Consider the following 17,783-nt stretch of genomic DNA (forward strand, 5'->3'; position numbering starts at 1 on the left):
TCTGCATTTTCAAAGTAGTATTTCCTTCTATTTTATCAGTGCTGTATGTCTTCTTTTTGAAGAAGTAAAAAATAGCAAACCGGAGGAGAGGCAATTAACAGCCAGAAAATAATGGAACTTTTGTCCCAAACAGGAAGGACTGGTGCTTCAAATAGCAAGTTATCTTTTTTTATGTGTAGCTTGAAGCCATGATGCACTGAACTGCAAAGTTAAAGCCTTGGCTGATGAAGGTTTTTGAAACCGAAACCGGTCCCTTGATTTGATTCTTCTATTGGGCTAATTTACATCGTGACGGAAGACGACAACTTTTGTATTGAGATTTTCTATGCAGCAAGATGGAATGCATTTCTTCTAATTGGATATGGATGTTTCCCTTTAAGGGCTTTGTTATTGTTATATTATAAATTGCTATTATAGTGCTACACAGTTAGCTATTTTTACTTCTTTTTGAAGAAGGCAGTCACACCACTACTCGCTGGTATTAAAATGGAAAGCTGCGCAGTCGCCCCTTCACAGTCAACAACAATGCTTTCTGCTATGGACAGAAAAGTAATCACCACAGGACTGTAGTATAGATGGGCTTCCATACTGAAAGCAAAAGTAGACATCAAACCTTTAGCTTTTCACTGTTGTTTAGTAGTACGTCTCTTATCTCCTTGGAAACCATGTATAGCTGCTTCTTCTTTCCTTCCTGAGTGCGAGTTAACAAATTCATCCTTGGGAATGAAGGATCCAATGCATAAAAAGCTCTGGAAACAAGCAGTTATAAAGGCATTCAAGTTCTAATAATTTTAAACAGGATTTTGCATTTTAGAAACGGATATTAACACCATATATATATTTTAAATAGTTTTTCTTACACCTAACCCCAATGATTTTAATAATATATATTCATTTTAATAATACAAGTCTACATTCAGTTCTACTGCTAAAAGGGTCCCCACAGCCAACTGTGAGCATTTGTTTACATTTCACTTTAAACTTGGCTATTATGAAGCACGAAAGCTCTACGTGTGTACTTTTACTCTTCATTTTTAAAAGGTGTAAAGCAACTGGAATTGTATTAATTCACACAGAGTTCTGGAAGTTCTAATGGATTCCACTGAGAAGATACAAGGAAAGAGCACATCTTACTGAATAGGTGAAAATAATGGGTCTTCTTCAGAAAGAAAAACAAATGGATCTTCTTTAAAACCAAAAAGCCTCATTTTTTTAGTCGGGGGTGGCCTGGAAGAAAAGTGCATATATCGAATGCAATTAATGCTGCAGCTGAAATTATTATTATTTTGCTTACAGTAATAACTGGTTATTTATAAAAAAAGAATGCCTCAAAAGTAGTTTCCGAATCATGCATCAACAGATACTTTTTAAAAGAGCACTGAAACACAAGCAAATATATGCCATTTCAGTTTACTGCAACTATTACATTACGCTACACATAGAAAGGGAGAGAAAGAAGAGAGAAGGGTGCATACCGCAATTCAAAACAAGTGAAAGGATGAGCCATGTTTATATATTTATATATCAGTTTAGTGCTCAAAGTGATTAACATACATTCCCATAATCCCACCAACAGTTCTCTATTGTCATCATTAAGACGGCAGATACAGAAGAGAGGGGGAAGAATAATAGGGGGAGAGCTTTTAATGTCAGGGTCTCTGACAATATGCTATGTTTTCTCATGTATCCAAAAATCTATCTAACAGGTGCTCTAGTGTCTGTCTTGCGTGCTTGCTGTTAACCATATTTTTCCAAGCTGTGCGGGAGGGTGGCTATTTGCGGGGAGCAGGTTTATCTGGTAGTTATGGCAATGACTTGGCATAGCAAAGGGGAATGCATTGTAACCTTGAAGGCCTAGGGAAGATGTCTTGAGTTTACACCAAAGCCTGAGAACTATAGCGGATTTTTTTTGGGGGGGGGGGGGGGGGGGGCTTAACTTTTGTGTGCGCTTTTTTGTTTCCTATAATAATTGCCACTGTTTGTATTCAAGGCCCTTTGGCAGAAGGTCATTGCTCTGTACCTGATTTCCATTAAACCTTTTCCATTAAACCTTTATATGCGCTTGGATACTTTGGGTCAGCAACTGGCAAAACCTTACATTTAATAGAGACAGATTTTTAATTGTTTCATATTTTTAAAGTTTATTTATCTCACCCTTTCTATTGCTTTTATCAGGTGTATTTTATATGCTGCTAGCCACCCTGAATCCCATTCAAGGGAAGTGGGATATAATTATGATAAATAGTAATAGTAACACCCACATAAGGCCGGCTAATGAGCAAAGGTTCAAGGGCAGAACCGGATTTCCTGGTTCATACTCCAGACCCTACAGGACACCAGTTCTCCAAGCACAGGAGATGGCTTCTTCCACACCATGAATCACTGGGATGCTCTGCCAGTGACCTTCTTCTTCTATGAGGGAAAACTACTGCTGTGTGAAAGTCACGCAAGTGTCTGTTTTGCAGCATTACTCACATCAGAGAAGTACTTGCCAGTAATAGAAATCAGTGCTATTCTTACACAGAATACATATTTTGTAAGAGATTTTTCCAACATTCTTGTTGAACACACACTCACATATTGAGTGGCCCTCGGAACTTGTTTTGTTAGGGAAGCTCAGTGGATGTTGTGTGATGCTCAGCATTTAGTCACACAGCAGACCTGTGATTCTGATCAAAGCTTATCCTGACAGTTAAACTGCTTTATTTGACATTTGCTTTAACTGTGCCAGGTCTCTTAGGAAGATGCTCTTGTTCACAGTATGCTATAAAGCTGGTGGCATTAGTAAATCTGTAGATAGAAAGAAATGCAACGTTCAGCTTGGAACCATCCGGCTTTTGCCAGAGCTACTCTGCTGTTGTCTGACTCAGGTTTTTAAGTATTTGTCCAGTTAGGTACAGGGTTAGTTTAATAATATTGTACTGCCTAATTAGTTTGTGATGGGATCGACCAGATGCCTCCTGCCCCAGGAAGAGAAGGCTCTGAGGGGGTGCAAGCAGTTGCAGAAAGGGCAGCCACAGAGTTATAGATAGAATTTTACCATCCATCATATGAATAAGTTTATTTAGAACTGTCGTCTTATTTGTTGGGAGGGAAGAAAGAAGGGAGGTTTGGACGGTGGGAGTTTTGGGAGGAGTTTTAGCGCCTATGGTTGGATTATTGGTTGGTTGTTGAAGACTGCTGATATACTGCAGGGGGACACAGTGTCAGGCTGTGCCTTTAATCAATGCTGAAGTGAATTTAAATTTGGGCTCAATCAGGTAGAGGATAGAAGTATTTTTCCACCATCATTTTGTAAATTACTGCCTTGCTAAGTAAATGGGAGGGGTGGGTGGTCAGGCGTTTGATTAGTAGTCTGCTGATGATCGGAGCTAGTTGATTGGGGTCATTGCTGGTTGAGCCTTATTGGAACAGCGGGGAGGTTGGTTTTATTAGGGCTCTGTGCCACCCGCAGCTGGATATTAGTGAGCTATTTCAGGGCTAATAAGATCTAGCAGGGAGGCCATGCAAGGGTCAGGGATACCAGTAATAGAGGGGAGGGAGATACAGTGGTGGGTCTAGGTGGAATTCTGCTCAAAGGAATGGAAGGCGCTGGGAATACTCGGACTTCTTCCCAACTATATCCTATGCCGAGACATGCTGATTGTGGAGTAAAGGAAGTATACCCATCTCCGACACTGGCACTGTGCAATGCCAGGTTTATCAAAAATATTTCAGTCCTACAAGACTTTCTCATGGACCAGAATGTAGACCTGGCTTGTGTGACTGAGACCTGGGTGAGGGAGGGCGAAAGTCACCCTAGGTCAGCTTACCCCACCTGGGGTTTTGGTCCTTCACTAGTTCCAGGAAAATGAGTGGGGGGGGTGTTTGTGTGGCATTGCTTATTATAGAATCTTTTCCTTTTAGGGCACTCCCTGCACCAAAAATTGTTGAATGTGTTGGCCTGGCCTGAAACACTGAGGAAAGCTTGGCTGGCTGTTTGGGGTACCAACCATCTAACACATCACCAGCCAGCCTTTTATCACAAGACCTGCCCTGAAAGCAAAAAAGATACCCTGAGAATTCTTTCCCAGCTACAGTCATCAAGTACCAGCAATGCTTGGCTTAGTTTTCAGGTTCTTACCCACAAACTCCATCCTTCCTGCTCTCAGAGCTCTCCTTCACCAAGGAATCTTCCCCTCTTGCTTTTGTGACCACATCGCACGCAACCGTTTCTAAAGATACAGCCTCAGAAGACTGTGCTACATGTTCCGTCTTCTGTGACAGTGGGAGCTGTTCCAAAACAGAAGACTCATGTTTCAAGGAAGAAGAAAAGGCATCTAGTTGTTATAACAGGCACAGTTTTCTAGTTGCTGCTGTTTAAATTCCGCTTCAATTAAAATATTCAAAATAGATAATATGCACACAATAGAGGAAATATCTCCTTGCAAGTCATTACAATTATCAGTAAGATCAATTTATAAGAACATAAGAGAAGCCATGTTAGATCAGGCCAATGGCCCATCCAATCCAACACTCTGTGTCACAGTGGCCAAAAAAAAATTATATATATATATATATACATACACACATAATGTGTGTATGTATATATATACATACACACATTATGTATATTATATATATATATACATAATAGCCACTGATGGACCTCTGCTCCATATTTTTATCTAATCCCCTCTTGAAGGTGGCTATGCTTATGGCCGCCACCACCTCCTGTGGCAGTAAACTCCACATGTTAATCACCCATTATATTTTAACGAAACTCTTAAAAACAGTGTTTTTACTGTATATCACTAAGCACTGGAGAATCAGTGTTTGTGGAATGGATAGTCCACTGTAGTCAGCGGACATTTGTCAATTTGGGGCCTCCCTGATGCAACAGCCCTACTGAAATCATTCTGTTGAATTGACCCACTACATTAAAGCCATGCCTTCTGTCTTATTCCAGCTGGGAATGCAGGGGAGGAGTGGATGCAATATGATATCGCCATCTGCAGAATTTGACCTGTTTTTAAGATTGTCATATGGTTCTGTTGTAGCTCTGTGTATTTATTGCAGGGACTGCTGCAGTTCCACAGGGCCTGTCAGACAGAGGTGTTCCGCCAGGCTTTCAACAAAGGGTCTTACTACGATAAAATCAATATATTACATTATATTAGATATCTTAACTAATCTTTAGTGGACATAATACTGGTGCAGTGGTGTTGAATTCCCTCCATCGGCTTTCCCTGGCACTTTGTCCTCTGCTATTCCCAAAGATTCCCTCCCCTATGACCCCTGGAGTGTTTTTCTGGGGGAAGCAGGGAAATGCAGCAGGAGAAAGGAACTGGGAATGTTCAAGGTTTGCTGGATCATGCCCAGGATATTTCCTTCTGAGGCACATACAGAAAGGAACACGGGCACTGACAAGTGAAGGTTCTTTCTGCTCTGGGAAAGAGAAGAGAGAGCATCCTGACATGATGGATTTCCATCAATCCACCGAGGAGGCAAGACTAAAATTGTTGTAGACGTTCTGTTTCTAGGGCAGTCACTCACTTTCCTCAAGTTTGGTAACTCCCTAAGCAATATCTATACTAAGTAAACACACTTCTGAGGATAAAGTTCCTAATTCGTTCCCCACCCAACCCTGGCCCTTAAAAAGGCAGCATACAGAGGAGAGGAATCAAATCTAACTCTAAAGAGCTGGCTGATAGCTAAACAGAATGGTCTAAATGAATGCATGTCTGAGATTTGGCTATCACGGGCACACAGTTTAGCCTGAAGAGGAGGCAACTGAGAGGCGATATGATCACCATCTTCAAGTACTTGAAGAGCAGTCATATAGAGGGTGGTGTGGAGTTGTCTTCTGTTGCCCCAGAAGTTTGGACCAGAACCAGTGAGTTGAAATTAAATCAAAAGTTTTCAGCTAAACATTAGAATGAACTTCCTGACAGAGCAGTTCCTCAGTGGAACAGGCTTCCTTGGGAGGTGGTGAGCTCTCCTTCTCTGGAGGTTTTAAACTGAGGCTAGATGGTCATCTGACAGCAATGCTGATTATGTGAACTTAGACAGTTCACAAGGGGGAGAGCAGGAAGGGCTGCATCAGTGTTTGGTTCTTGTGACCCTTTCTTAAATGCCCAGAGAAATGCTGATCACCACTTTGAAGAAGAAGAAGAATTGCAGATTTATACCCCGCCCTTCTCTCTGAATCAGAGACTCAGAGCGGCTTACAATCTCCTATATCTTCTCCCCCCCACAACAGACACCCTGTGAGGTGGGTGGGGCTGAGAGGACTCTCACAGCAGCTGCCCTTTCAAGGACAACCTCTGCCAGAGCTATGGCTAACCCAAGGCCATTCCAGCAGGTGCAAGTGGAGGAGTGGGGAATCAAACCCGGTTCTCCCAGGTAAGAGTCTGCATACTTAACCACTACACCAAACTGCACACTTAACCACTACACCAAACTTGGGGTCAGGAAGCAACTTTTCTTTGGACAAGTTTGGCCAGGGATCCTGGAGGTTTTTGCCATCTTCTGGGCATGGAGCAGGGGTCACTGTGTGTGTGTGTGTGTGTGGGGGGGGTATTTGTGAATTTCCTGCATTGTGCAGGGAGTTGAACTAGATGACCCTGGAGGTCCTTGCCAACTCTATAATTCTATGTCCTATATTAACTGCCTGCTCTAGAATACTGGTTTTATATTGTAATTTTTACCGGGGGGGGGGGATCAGTAATAAATAAAAGCCCAATCGTGGGGGCAAACCTGAGAATTTTCGTTGGATGTGGCCTCCTCAGGATTGGCTCGCACTGTCTCTGGTGTGCAACTGCCTGATTCTGCTCTCCCCCACCCATCACAGGCCCCGTCAGGCAAAGAACCACCAGAAGGCCACTGGCCTTTGAGCGAGACAGTTCTCTGCTGACAGATTCTCCTGGGCGCTTACTGATCGGTACTGCCTCTCCCCCACCCCACCCCAAGCAACACTGCCGCGAAGGAAACGGTGAAGCAGACAGTGAGTCAAAAGGAATGGTCGCTCACAGCAGGGAGGGGCCAGTTACAGCAGCAGCCAAATAGGCTGTCCACTTTCCACCTGCAAATACTCTTCACTTTTGGTATTCAAACTAGGCTACGGTGGGCTCATATGATAGAATGGACTCTGAGGTAAAGGCTTTTCCTCCTGGGGAACCACTGTTGCCAATCTCCAGGTGAGGACTGGAGATCACTCAGAATTACAACTGCTCTCCAGATGGCAGAGATCAGCTCCCCTTGTGGGGGGGGGGGGGAGTGAATGCCTTCACTTGGGTGAGTGGGAAGACAGCAAGCCAGGGGGGGCACTTGCCCAGAGGCCTTTAGTGATACCTTTCCAGGTTGGTCGGAAATTCCTAAGGTATCACTACAGGCCTCGGAGCATGACCAGCACATGGGAGTAGGCGAGGTAGGAAGCCCTCTGGGGTGCTACCTCGCCTATGGGGCACCTCTGAGTGCCTCCTTCCCCCACCCCTTGGCTTCACAGGTCACAAATATAGGAAGCTGAGAGCAGCAGGATGGCACGCCATTGTGTGCTCTCTTCTGAGCCGGACTTCCCTTGCAAGGAAAGCCTGGCTCGGAGGAGAATGTGCCCCGCCCAGCTGTTCTCACCTTCATGGCGAAGGCAGCCAGGCGGGACGTCAGCACAGAATGCCTCTGAGAGTGCACTGCGTAGGCCCAGCTTGGCCAGTCTGCCCAGCCCTCCTTCCACACCACCGCACCTGCTCTCCCCATGGGCAGGGGTGCGGCCACAGGGTAGGCCTGGGGGGGAGCCAGGCAGGTACTGGCGTGGGGTGCCAGAGGCCTTTCCTTCTGGGGAACCATTGCTGCCAATCTGCAAGTGAGGGCTGTAGAAGCTGACTGAGTGATTTCAAACCAGTCACAGACTTTCAGCCTAACCTGCCTCACAGGGTTGTTGTTCAGATCTAAGAGCGGAGGAAAGAATGATGTAAACTGCTTTGGTTCCCTCTCACACACTGTGAAGAAAGACTATCTCTTATGTAGAGGCTGCACAGAGGGGGAAGGCAATGGAAAGCTGAAGTCAGAGGGGCAGATAAAGGGAAGGAGATAGGATTGCCAACTCCACGTTAGGAAATTCCTGGAGATTTAAGGGGTGAGGCCTGGAGAAGGTGGGGTTTGAGGAGTGGTGGGACCTCAGAGAGGTACAGTGCCATAGACTCCAAACCAACAATTTCCTCCCGGGAAACCATTGTTGCCTATCTCCTGGTGAGGGCTGGAGATCACTCAGAATTACAACTCTAATCTCCAGATGGCAGAGATCACTTCACCTGGAGAAAACAACTGTTTTGCAGGGTAAACAGATAAGCAGGGCGCTTAAGACAAACAATGTTATCAGAGACTGTTGGTCTGAAAGGCATCACTGAAAGCCTCTGAGGCAGAACTCAGTGGGGCCAGTCCTTCTGACTATGGCTGCCAGTTCTAGGTTGGTGGGAAATTCCTGGAGATTCTGTGGTGGAGTTTGAGGAAGGCATAGGAGTTAGGGCTTCAGAATGGAGTCTGCCAGATCCAGGTCCTTGCTGTGGAAGCTGACTGGGTGATTTCAGACCAGTCATGGACTTCCAGCCTAAACTCACCTCACAAGGTTGTGAAAGGAGAATCATGCAAGCTGCTTTGCGCCCCGGAGAAAGACAGCCTAGGTAGAGGCTGCAGGAAGGGGAAAGGCAGTGAAAAGCTGAAGTCAGAGAGGCAGATGAAGGAAAGGAGATAGGGTTGCCAACTCCAGGTTAGGAAATTCCTGGATATTTAAGGCATGGGGCCTGCAGAGGGTGGGGTTTGAGAAGTGGTGGGACCTCAGACAGGTACAATGCTATTTCCTCCTAGGGAACCACTGGAAATCACTCATATTTACAACAGCTCTCTAGATGGCAGAGATCAGCTGAAGTCAGAGACGCAGATGAAGGAAAGGAGATAGGGTTGCCAACTCCAGGTTAGGAAATTCCTGGATATTTAAGGCATGGGGCCTGCAGAGGGTGGGGTTTGAGAAGTGGTGGGACCCCAGACAGGTACAATGCTATTTCCTCCTAGGGAACCACTGGAAATCACTCATATTTACAACTGCTCTCTAGATGGCAGAGATCAGCTCCCCTTGAGGTGGTGCTGGGGGAGTCGATGCCTTCACTTGGGAAGACAGCTAGGGTGGCAGGCATTCACCTAAAGCCTCCTTCTAGAGCCTGTTGTATTTTTATTCACAACAGGCCTTACTCCTAGTTGAATGATAAAGTTGAAAAATGCTAAGCTTGTGTACTTGAGGGGGGGCAGTCTAGTACACTCATCAGAGATAACCACTGCAGACCATGAAAACAAATAAACCAAACCAGATCCATTGAGATATAACAACCAGACACCAAAGAGCTACTCTGCATGCAGTCGGAAGCATCCTTGGGAGAACAATTACTAGTTCTATGGTACTCTGAATCCTTACCTCTATTTCAGCACATTTGCTTTTATTTTGCATTTTTACCCCATATACCTGGCCTCCTAAGACCGCCAAGGCAGCTAACAAATTAAAACTGAAACCAATCGTTCAAGAATACGCTTTAATTCAAAAACACACATGATGCTGATTGTAATATTACACTTCCCAGTCATGAAGCATGATCTGTATTTACTTTTTATCTCTGCCACTAACAATAACAAAATCAATTTTGATATGAAGTAAATATTACCTTGGGTGAACGTTTGTTCCATGGCATAGGAGAATTTTTAATTAGCACAGCTACAAAGAATCCTCCAGTATTTTGATGGTGTGGCAAAATTCTAAGGCTAGATAAACAAAAATAAACAACATGCATATTTTTAGTTTCGCAGTCAAACCAACAGACATATACAATATCAAAAACTTGATTATCTGAATATTAATAAACTGAACCAAGAATTCAAAACTATTCAGAAGGGTTTTTACATTTCCTTGTATTCTTGTGCTTTAAAATATTTAGTAAGATACGACTAGAACAAAGATGGCCAAACTTGCTTAATGTAAGTGCAACAGAGAATATCTGAGAGCCACATAAATGTCAGATGTTTGAGGGAGGGAAGGAGGAAGGAAAGGAAATAAAAGGGGAGGGGAGGGAAGGGGGAAAGGAAGGGAGGGAGGGGGAGAAAGAGGAGGAAAGAAAACAACTTTAGCTGAGCTTGGAAAAGTGATTCAAAGAGGGAAATGCCTTCTCCAAGTCGGCAGGGGCTTTGAGAGCCACATATGTGTGAAAGAGCCACATTAATACTTTATTCATAAGCCCACCCAAAATGATTTTACATCATATATATTAGGATGGGAATTTTGCTCAACTGCATTAAATAGAAAGATCTCCTTGGATATAAACTCAGACTCATTTTTAGCATTGTAATTGCGTATGAGTTTGGTTGAAAGTTCCCAATCACACATGTCTGCAAAAGCTTGTTTCCGTGTTTTTAATACAAGGCTGCTCTTTGACGTGACTTGCATTTGAGTGGCTCCTGCACATATTCTTCATGTGCAGACGTGCCGCAAGCTAATTCCACTCTTCTAATTGGTGTGAAGCCCTCTCCCAATCCAACCATTTTACTCACCTCTCCTTGCATCAGAGAGACGGGAAATCACTTAAGACTCCTAAAAAGTTATCCCTAATGACTGAGATGGGAGGGATGTGTGACTGGATACACGCACTTGTCTAATCAATCTCAATGTCTAAAATGATTCTTATGCTACAGGGCTACTTTCTATCCATACTTTCTATAAAAATCTTTCTATTTTTTTAAAAAAATAAAAACCTAACTTTATGCAACTTCACTTAAGCAGGCAACCATCTCATGGGGGGGTCTGACTCCTCAGCACCCCTACTAATGTTTCATCTTACTATCCAAGCACTTATTTTTAACTATACATATCTCTACGAAAAAAGTCCATACTGATGACTTATGCCTACGTCCTAAGAGAACAGTCTCCTACATAACGACAGAAAGAAGAACTGTATGGGAACCATACACAGAGCAGCACAGGGGAACTGAGAAGCTACAAAATGAAAAACTCCAAAAGGATCAACTAACAACCAGAAAAGTATGTCAAGAACTTAAACTTCCCAATGCTGCAAGAACACATACCAGCGCTCCAAATTCAAGGCTTTAAGCTTTGCTTCATCTTTCAAGGGGAACATGGTAGGCCGTATTTGAGTGTGCCTGTTGGGAGGCACAGCTTTCCAGTCTTCAAACCACTGCCCATCTTTCGTCATTACCTGGATTGGGAAATGTGAAAACATCTTAAACTGACATTGCCCACCCAACAGTGACATCGTTCCATTTCAGCAGACTGATATTTAGCTATCTCCTTCAACAGACATGGAAATAGTACCTTTTAATCAAGCACGCAGCAGCATTTGAGCCTTGGTTTCAGAGGGAGAAGACAAGGACCTTTCTAGGCCTGTTTTGGCTTTGGAGAGGAGACTTATGGGGCCAGGCCTGGAGGCAACACTGACAGGACTGGCTGCTCGCTTCTGTGCAACAGCAACCACATGAACGCCAGTGTGGCATAGTGGTTAGAGTTTCAGACCTAGCACCTGGGAGGCCTACGTTCAAGTCACCACTCTTCTGTGGAAGTTCACTGGCTGACCTTGGGTCACATTTGCAGCCCAGCTAACTTCACAGGATGGTTGTGAGGATACAATGGAGGAAAATGATGCTTTGAGTCCCCACTGTGGATAATGGCATTTATAAATGAAATAAGAAGTAAAGCTGAAGACTGGGGATGTCGGTTCATGAGTTGGTGAGAAGGGGAGAGGGAAGCAGAGAAAAGTGAGGATATGAGGCTTGCAAGGAGAAGCGAAAGAACTAATGCCATGGGAAAGGACATACAGGGTAAAAATGAGGTGCCCACTCACAAGTCACTGAGGGCCCCCCACATTGTATTACAGCATAGTTTTTACATAAACAGAGTTACCTTCCATTGCGTCACCCCTGGCATCCTCTTTAGACCCGGCAGTTCCAAAGAGACATCAGCAAGTTCTAAGGCACCTTTGAACAGTAAGTAAAACTACAGTGAAAAATACATCAAGGCAAGTTATGCAATTCTAAGCAACTTGAAAATGAAACTTTGAAATTCTGAGGAGAGGGAAGCAGATGACAGCCAGTTGCTGCAAAAAACAGGGCTACACTTACCTGTAACTGCTGCTCATCGAATGTCTTTTACGCAGGCACACACAGGATTGCATGTACACAGGCCAGCTGCAGAGATCCTTTCAGCAGGCTTCTAGCAAACACTCCCCCCTCCCCCCCCTTTCCAGATAATCTCCCCACCCAATAGTCATGTGATGGAGGCAGGGAGAGCCCTCCTCCCTCAGTTCTCCATTCACCACTGTGCAGCTGCACCCCGTGGATGACAACTACAGCCCACAGCAGGAAAGGAGAAAGGGATCTGGGCTTACACAGAAGACACTAGATGAAAAACAGTCACAGGTAAGTGCAACCCTGTTTTCATTGTTGTGTCTACTGTGCATTCCCCCCACAGCAGAGTAGCAAGATCACTTACTGATGGAGGTGGATGTGGAAAAGCGACTGTAATACTGCTCTCCCAATTGCTGTTTCTTTTCTAGAGTCCACATCAACTGAATAGTACTTGACAAAGATATCTGATGACCATGTCATGGCCTTGCATGTCAACAATTGCAGCGAAGGCAGTCAAGGGACCTATGGTCTAGCGGAGTCAACTTTCAGCAGCAGTGGGCAATCTGGTTTCTTTATAAGCATAGCAGATTGCTGATATCACCCACCTAGATAGGGTATGGGAGGGGACTGTCTTCCTTTTATTGTTTTCCCATAAAACACAGGTTCCTACCCTTCCTAAAAGCACTTGTATGCGCTAAACAAAACAGTAACGCTCTTCTAATGTCTACAGCAGGGGTGTCAAACATGCCGCCTGGGAGCCAAATGAGGCTCTTGGAGGGCTCCTATCAGGCCCCCCAAGCAACTGGCTGTCATCTGCTTCCTTCTCCCTCTCTTGCTTCCTTCTGCATAACAGCTTGCTTTGCAAGCCTTGCTCAATCACAAAGGAGCTACAGAGCAAAACCTCTATTTTCTCCATTGGCGGAGGCTCCTCCCCTGGAGAAGAAGGGGGGGAGAGAGAGCTTGCTTTGCCAGGCTCTCTCAATTGCCTAGCAGACTACTGAGCCAAGCCTTTCTTCCTTCTGTTGACTAAGGCTCCACCCCCTCCTAATCCCCTAGGGAAGGAAGGAAGGAAAGAGCCAGAGCTTCCTTTTCCCAGTTCCCTGGATTCCTTGGGAGAAATACAAAGAAAGCACCTTTAAGACCAATGAGTACTAATTTTTTATTTTTTTTAATCTTTAATTGTGTTTGCCTGGGTTTACATCTCTGCTACCTGGTACTCACATGGCCTGGCCCGACAAGGTTTCATTTACATCTGATGCAGCCATCATAAACAAATGAATTTGACACCCCTGGTCTAGAGTGTGAAGAGCTTCCCCAGCTTCTGTCTGGGGATGTAGGAAGAAAACAGGTAAGACAATATCTTGTGAAACGTGGAACTTGGAAACTACCTTGGGTAAGAGTTCCAGGGTCAGGCAAAGAACCACCTTGTCCTGATGGAACTTAGTAAATAGGGTGTCTGAACTGAGAGCCTTTAATTCCTCTACCCTTCTAACCAAAGTGAGAATGACCAGGAATGCTATCTTAGCTGACAGAATGACGAATCGTATGAGGCTAGTGGTTCAAAAAGTTTATGAATTAGTTGAGAGAAAACCAAGGATAAGTTCCATTGAGAGACTGGAACCCTTACAGGAGGAAATAGATTATACAAACCCCTAAGACTTTTTTTTAGAATGAGAGTGAGGGAAAAAGTGCAGGAATCCAGACACAGGAGAAATGCTGAGATGGCCACCAAGTGGACTTGCTCTGAGGAACTACGCCAGGGTTGTCAAAGTCATTTGTTATGAGGGCCAGATCTCACGGAAATGAGACCTTGTCGGGCAGGCCGGGTGTGTCATGAAATGTAACGTCAGGTAGTTGAGATATAAACTTTATAAAGGACACAGACAAACACAAAGATTTTTTAAAAACATGCTTACAGTATTAGCAAATTGTGGTCAGTATCAAAGTGAGCTCCCCTCCGGTGAATCCGAGTGCACTCTAATTCTATAGAGGATATAAAGCCTGGTTGCTCTGCCAAGACCCTTAAGAAGGGTGTTTGCCCAGAACAACAAGGAACAAGAATAAACTCAGATATTAAGTATTTTTTCCCATCCACAGGAGCAAATGTAACTGCCAGTCAGGTCTGTGATGAGCCTCTAACGTATTTAACAAAACCCCTTATACACACCAACTATGAACTCTGCCTGTTATTGTCTTGCTTGTGAGGGCATGAAGCCCCAGACTATCTTCAAGTACTTGAAGGGCTGTCATATACTGTACTGCAAATCGACAGTCCCTTAACACCATGGCCGTTAAGCCTAACCACCTCCACATTTAGAGGCACTAAACCTCTGAATCCCAGAGTCAGGAGGTCTTGGAGCAGGGGTGTCAAACATGCAGCCTGGGAGCCAAATCAGGCCCCTAGAGGGCTCCTATCAAGCCCCCCCAAGCAACTGGCTGTCATCTACCATATCATTGGCCATCCAGAGGAACTGTTTGACCGCTGTGTGAGACAGGATGCTGGACTAGAAAGACCACTGGTCCAATGCAGCAGGGTTCTTCTTATGTGTTTAAAACTGGAATTCTGACCAGAAAGGTGTTAAGCAACAGAGCAGGTTGGATCCTAACGCTCCCTTTCATCCAAGTCTTCTTCCAACAGAGAAGCCTCTCTACATCAAAGGGAAAGTCTTGCACCATCAGGAAAAGTTGGTCTCTATTGTAAGAAGGAAGGCTCAAGCAGCACAGCCGTGAGATCCCACAGTGTTAACAAGGGATTCACAGGACTGAATCCAATCAGCTTTTCCACAGAGGAAGCAAAATGGTTATGCTGGGGATTATGGGGCCTGCACAGGCTAAGATTAAGTGAGATGGGGGCTGTAATAAGAAGGGTAATCACATGAAAGATGGCGGAAACCAACGCAGCATTTTTACAATCACATATACTATTCTAGGTAGGTAGCCCGTTCGTCTGAAGCAACAGAACAAAGTTAAGAGTCCAGTGGCACCTTTAATACCAACAGTTTCCCCCCCCCCCCAAGATACAGCTGTCATGTGCACGCACACTTACTATTTTGTAAGTGCAGAAACTCCCTTCTATCCTTACCTTCGCTTTTTTCCAACAGAGAGGCAATAACAGCTTCATTTTCAACTGGGTTCAAGGAACATGTGGAGTACACCATTCGGCCTCCTTCTACCAGCTGTTCCACTCCACGGGTTGCAATCCTTAACTGCAGCCTGCACAAGGAAATACTTTTAATGTGCTGGTTTACACCTCGAGAACTCTGCCCAAGACAGGCTGCCGCCCACGATTCCAAAGCAAGCAAACCCAGACTAAGCTTTCTTGGGACATTGCTTTGCAACAGCAGAGGCAGGGTGGATATAGACAGCTTGATTTTCTCTGCCCAGACAACAAGCCAGCCAGATTGCATAAAGCACCAAATACAGAACAATTCATGTATAACACAGCCATTTGTGCATAACATAACCACTTGTGAAGACTTCTCAGCAGACACTTAGTATACAGAAAAGAGCTCTCCTCCTACTTATTCATTTGATAGCAGTAAAGAGAACTGGGCAGAGTGCATTAAAATCAATAGGATTTTTAAGATAGATGACTTTTTGAAGAAAAAATATGTCTAAAGATACAATTAATTAGTCCAAAAGTTATTTATTATGAAATATGGATTAGTTTTTAATTATGTAGCATGAGGCTGTATATTCATGCAATGTTTAAATGTTTTTGTAAAGGAATTCCATTAATCCATTCACAATGTCATGTTTTCTCAGGTTTCTGTAAGATTATCTGGGGCAGTTTTTCCTCTCTAGAAGATATTATCGCAGATGCTTGGTTTTCCAGTTCTCAAAACTGAATTTATGCCTGCAGAGATAACATGCCTCTTCTTCGCGGCAAAAATGTTATAAAATAAACATATACCGTTAATAGGCTTCAGTCCTATTGGGTCATCCCTGGGCACACAGAATCAGCCCCTTCTCTCTTAACCACTAAGTTTTAAGAAGTTCAATGAATACAAGATTGTTTGTAGGGATAGTCCCTATAGAGTACAATGAAGAATTGATCTCGGAGAAATGGAGGCACCCAATTTTTCAGCTTAGCTGCTGGTGCCTCTCCTCAACCCCACCTCCAAGTTTAAGAAGACTGGACCAGGGAGTCCAATTCTATGGGCTCCCAAAGGTGACCCCATCCCCCATTGCTTTCAATGGAGGAAAAAAAAGGCATTTAAAGAGCTGTCTCTTTAAATGCCTTCTTCAAGCCATGCTGGAATAAAAGCCAAATAATATAGGCTTTTATTCAACTGTACTGGTAGCCAAATCAGATTCTTTAATACGTATTCAGCTTTTAAAAATATGAAAAATACTAGTAAGGGTTTTTTGGGGGAGTGGGGTTAATTTGGGTAAACTCACAGCACTAATTGCTTGGGATGAAATAGGCCTGGATAAGGAGGAGATGCTAAGACCCAAGGAGGAGATGCTAAGACCAGCTACCATCTCCAAGGGAAAGATATTACAGTGGGCCATAGAAATGGCCCTTCTATGAGATGGAATGTGACTAAAGTCGACAAGTATGAGGCTGGGGAGACAATATATTTTGTTTGAGGTGAGGCTAAATAATTTGAGACCCTAGTGATGCCATTCTGCCCCTCTACGTTTAATATTCTCTGCTTTACTAGGATCCTGGCTTGATTTAAGGCCATTATCTTGAAGGACTCAGGAGAGAAGTTGAGTATGGATAGCCTCTGATAAACAGTTCTAATCCAGCAGGAAGTGTGCCTGTCCTTCAAAATTAATATTTAGCTTGAGCCAGGTAGTGACTGAACTGATGCTTATCCTAGCCTCTATTCTTATCATTTCCGATTCCAGGCGCATGATGGCATTAGAAACAGCTTTTGGAAACTGAAATATAGCTCTCAAAAAATTTTGATTGCATTTTTTCGAGAGAAGAAAAGCTTAATGATACTGAACCCAATGTCATCCCATACAAAAGCTGGGGTATAGTTTTAGCAAAAAATAACTCGAGGGCCGCTGGTATATATTGCCCCCCTTTTGCATAAAAAAATCTACCAATGCCTTGTGAGGATTTATACCCAGAGTTTGCAACATACTGATCGTGGGCCTTTTTCATCCCTGAAGAATGGATCATAACCCAGAGATATCTGTAAGTCGTTACTTGTTGTATCTTATAATTATTTAAAGTCCACTCCCTAACTTTAGGTTTTGTACCAAAGGCCATGATTTTTGTTTTGTGGTAATTAAGTTCTAGGTGGTTTAATTCATGACCTGAGTTCAATTCCGGCGGAAGCTGGATTCAGGTAGCCGACCCAAGGTTGACTCAGCCTTCCATCCTTCCGAGGTCGGTCAAATGAGTCCCCGGCTTGCTGGGGGGGGGGGGGGAGTGTAAAAGACTGGGGAAGGCAATGGCAAACCACCCCATAAAAAAGTCTGCCATAAAAATGTTGTGAAAGCAACATCACCCCAGAGTCAGAAACAACTGGTGCTTGCACAGGGGACCTTTCCTTTCCTAACTCACAATATAGGCCAAATAGTTTTAACGCCCTTTTTAGGCCTGCAGGTGTCCTGGATAGCAAAACTGCATCACCTGCATACAATAAAGCTGTCAAGTGGCTGTCTGCTAG

The 17,783-nt window shown here is 44.0% G+C and overlaps 1 protein-coding gene across 1 annotated transcript in view; it reads right to left on the reverse strand.

Annotated features, from left to right (window-relative positions):
• The window catches only part of NSUN2 (NOP2/Sun RNA methyltransferase 2), a 48,393-nt gene that overhangs the window by 15,398 nt on the left and 15,212 nt on the right, over positions 1–17,783 (reverse strand). Inside the window, exons 9-15 of the mRNA XM_060253729.1 lie at positions 15,236–15,366; positions 11,930–12,003; positions 11,098–11,228; positions 9,687–9,783; positions 4,124–4,272; positions 1,135–1,227; positions 614–749 (exon numbers count right to left, since the gene is read on the reverse strand). Of these exons, the coding sequence (XP_060109712.1) occupies positions 614–749; positions 1,135–1,227; positions 4,124–4,272; positions 9,687–9,783; positions 11,098–11,228; positions 11,930–12,003; positions 15,236–15,366 (811 nt within the window). The remainder of the gene's footprint in view (positions 1–613; positions 750–1,134; positions 1,228–4,123; positions 4,273–9,686; positions 9,784–11,097; positions 11,229–11,929; positions 12,004–15,235; positions 15,367–17,783) is intronic.

The sequence above is a fragment of the Heteronotia binoei genome, chromosome 14 (assembly GCF_032191835.1).
Source record: "Heteronotia binoei isolate CCM8104 ecotype False Entrance Well chromosome 14, APGP_CSIRO_Hbin_v1, whole genome shotgun sequence".
In the NCBI taxonomy this organism is placed as follows: Eukaryota; Metazoa; Chordata; class Lepidosauria; order Squamata; family Gekkonidae; genus Heteronotia; species Heteronotia binoei.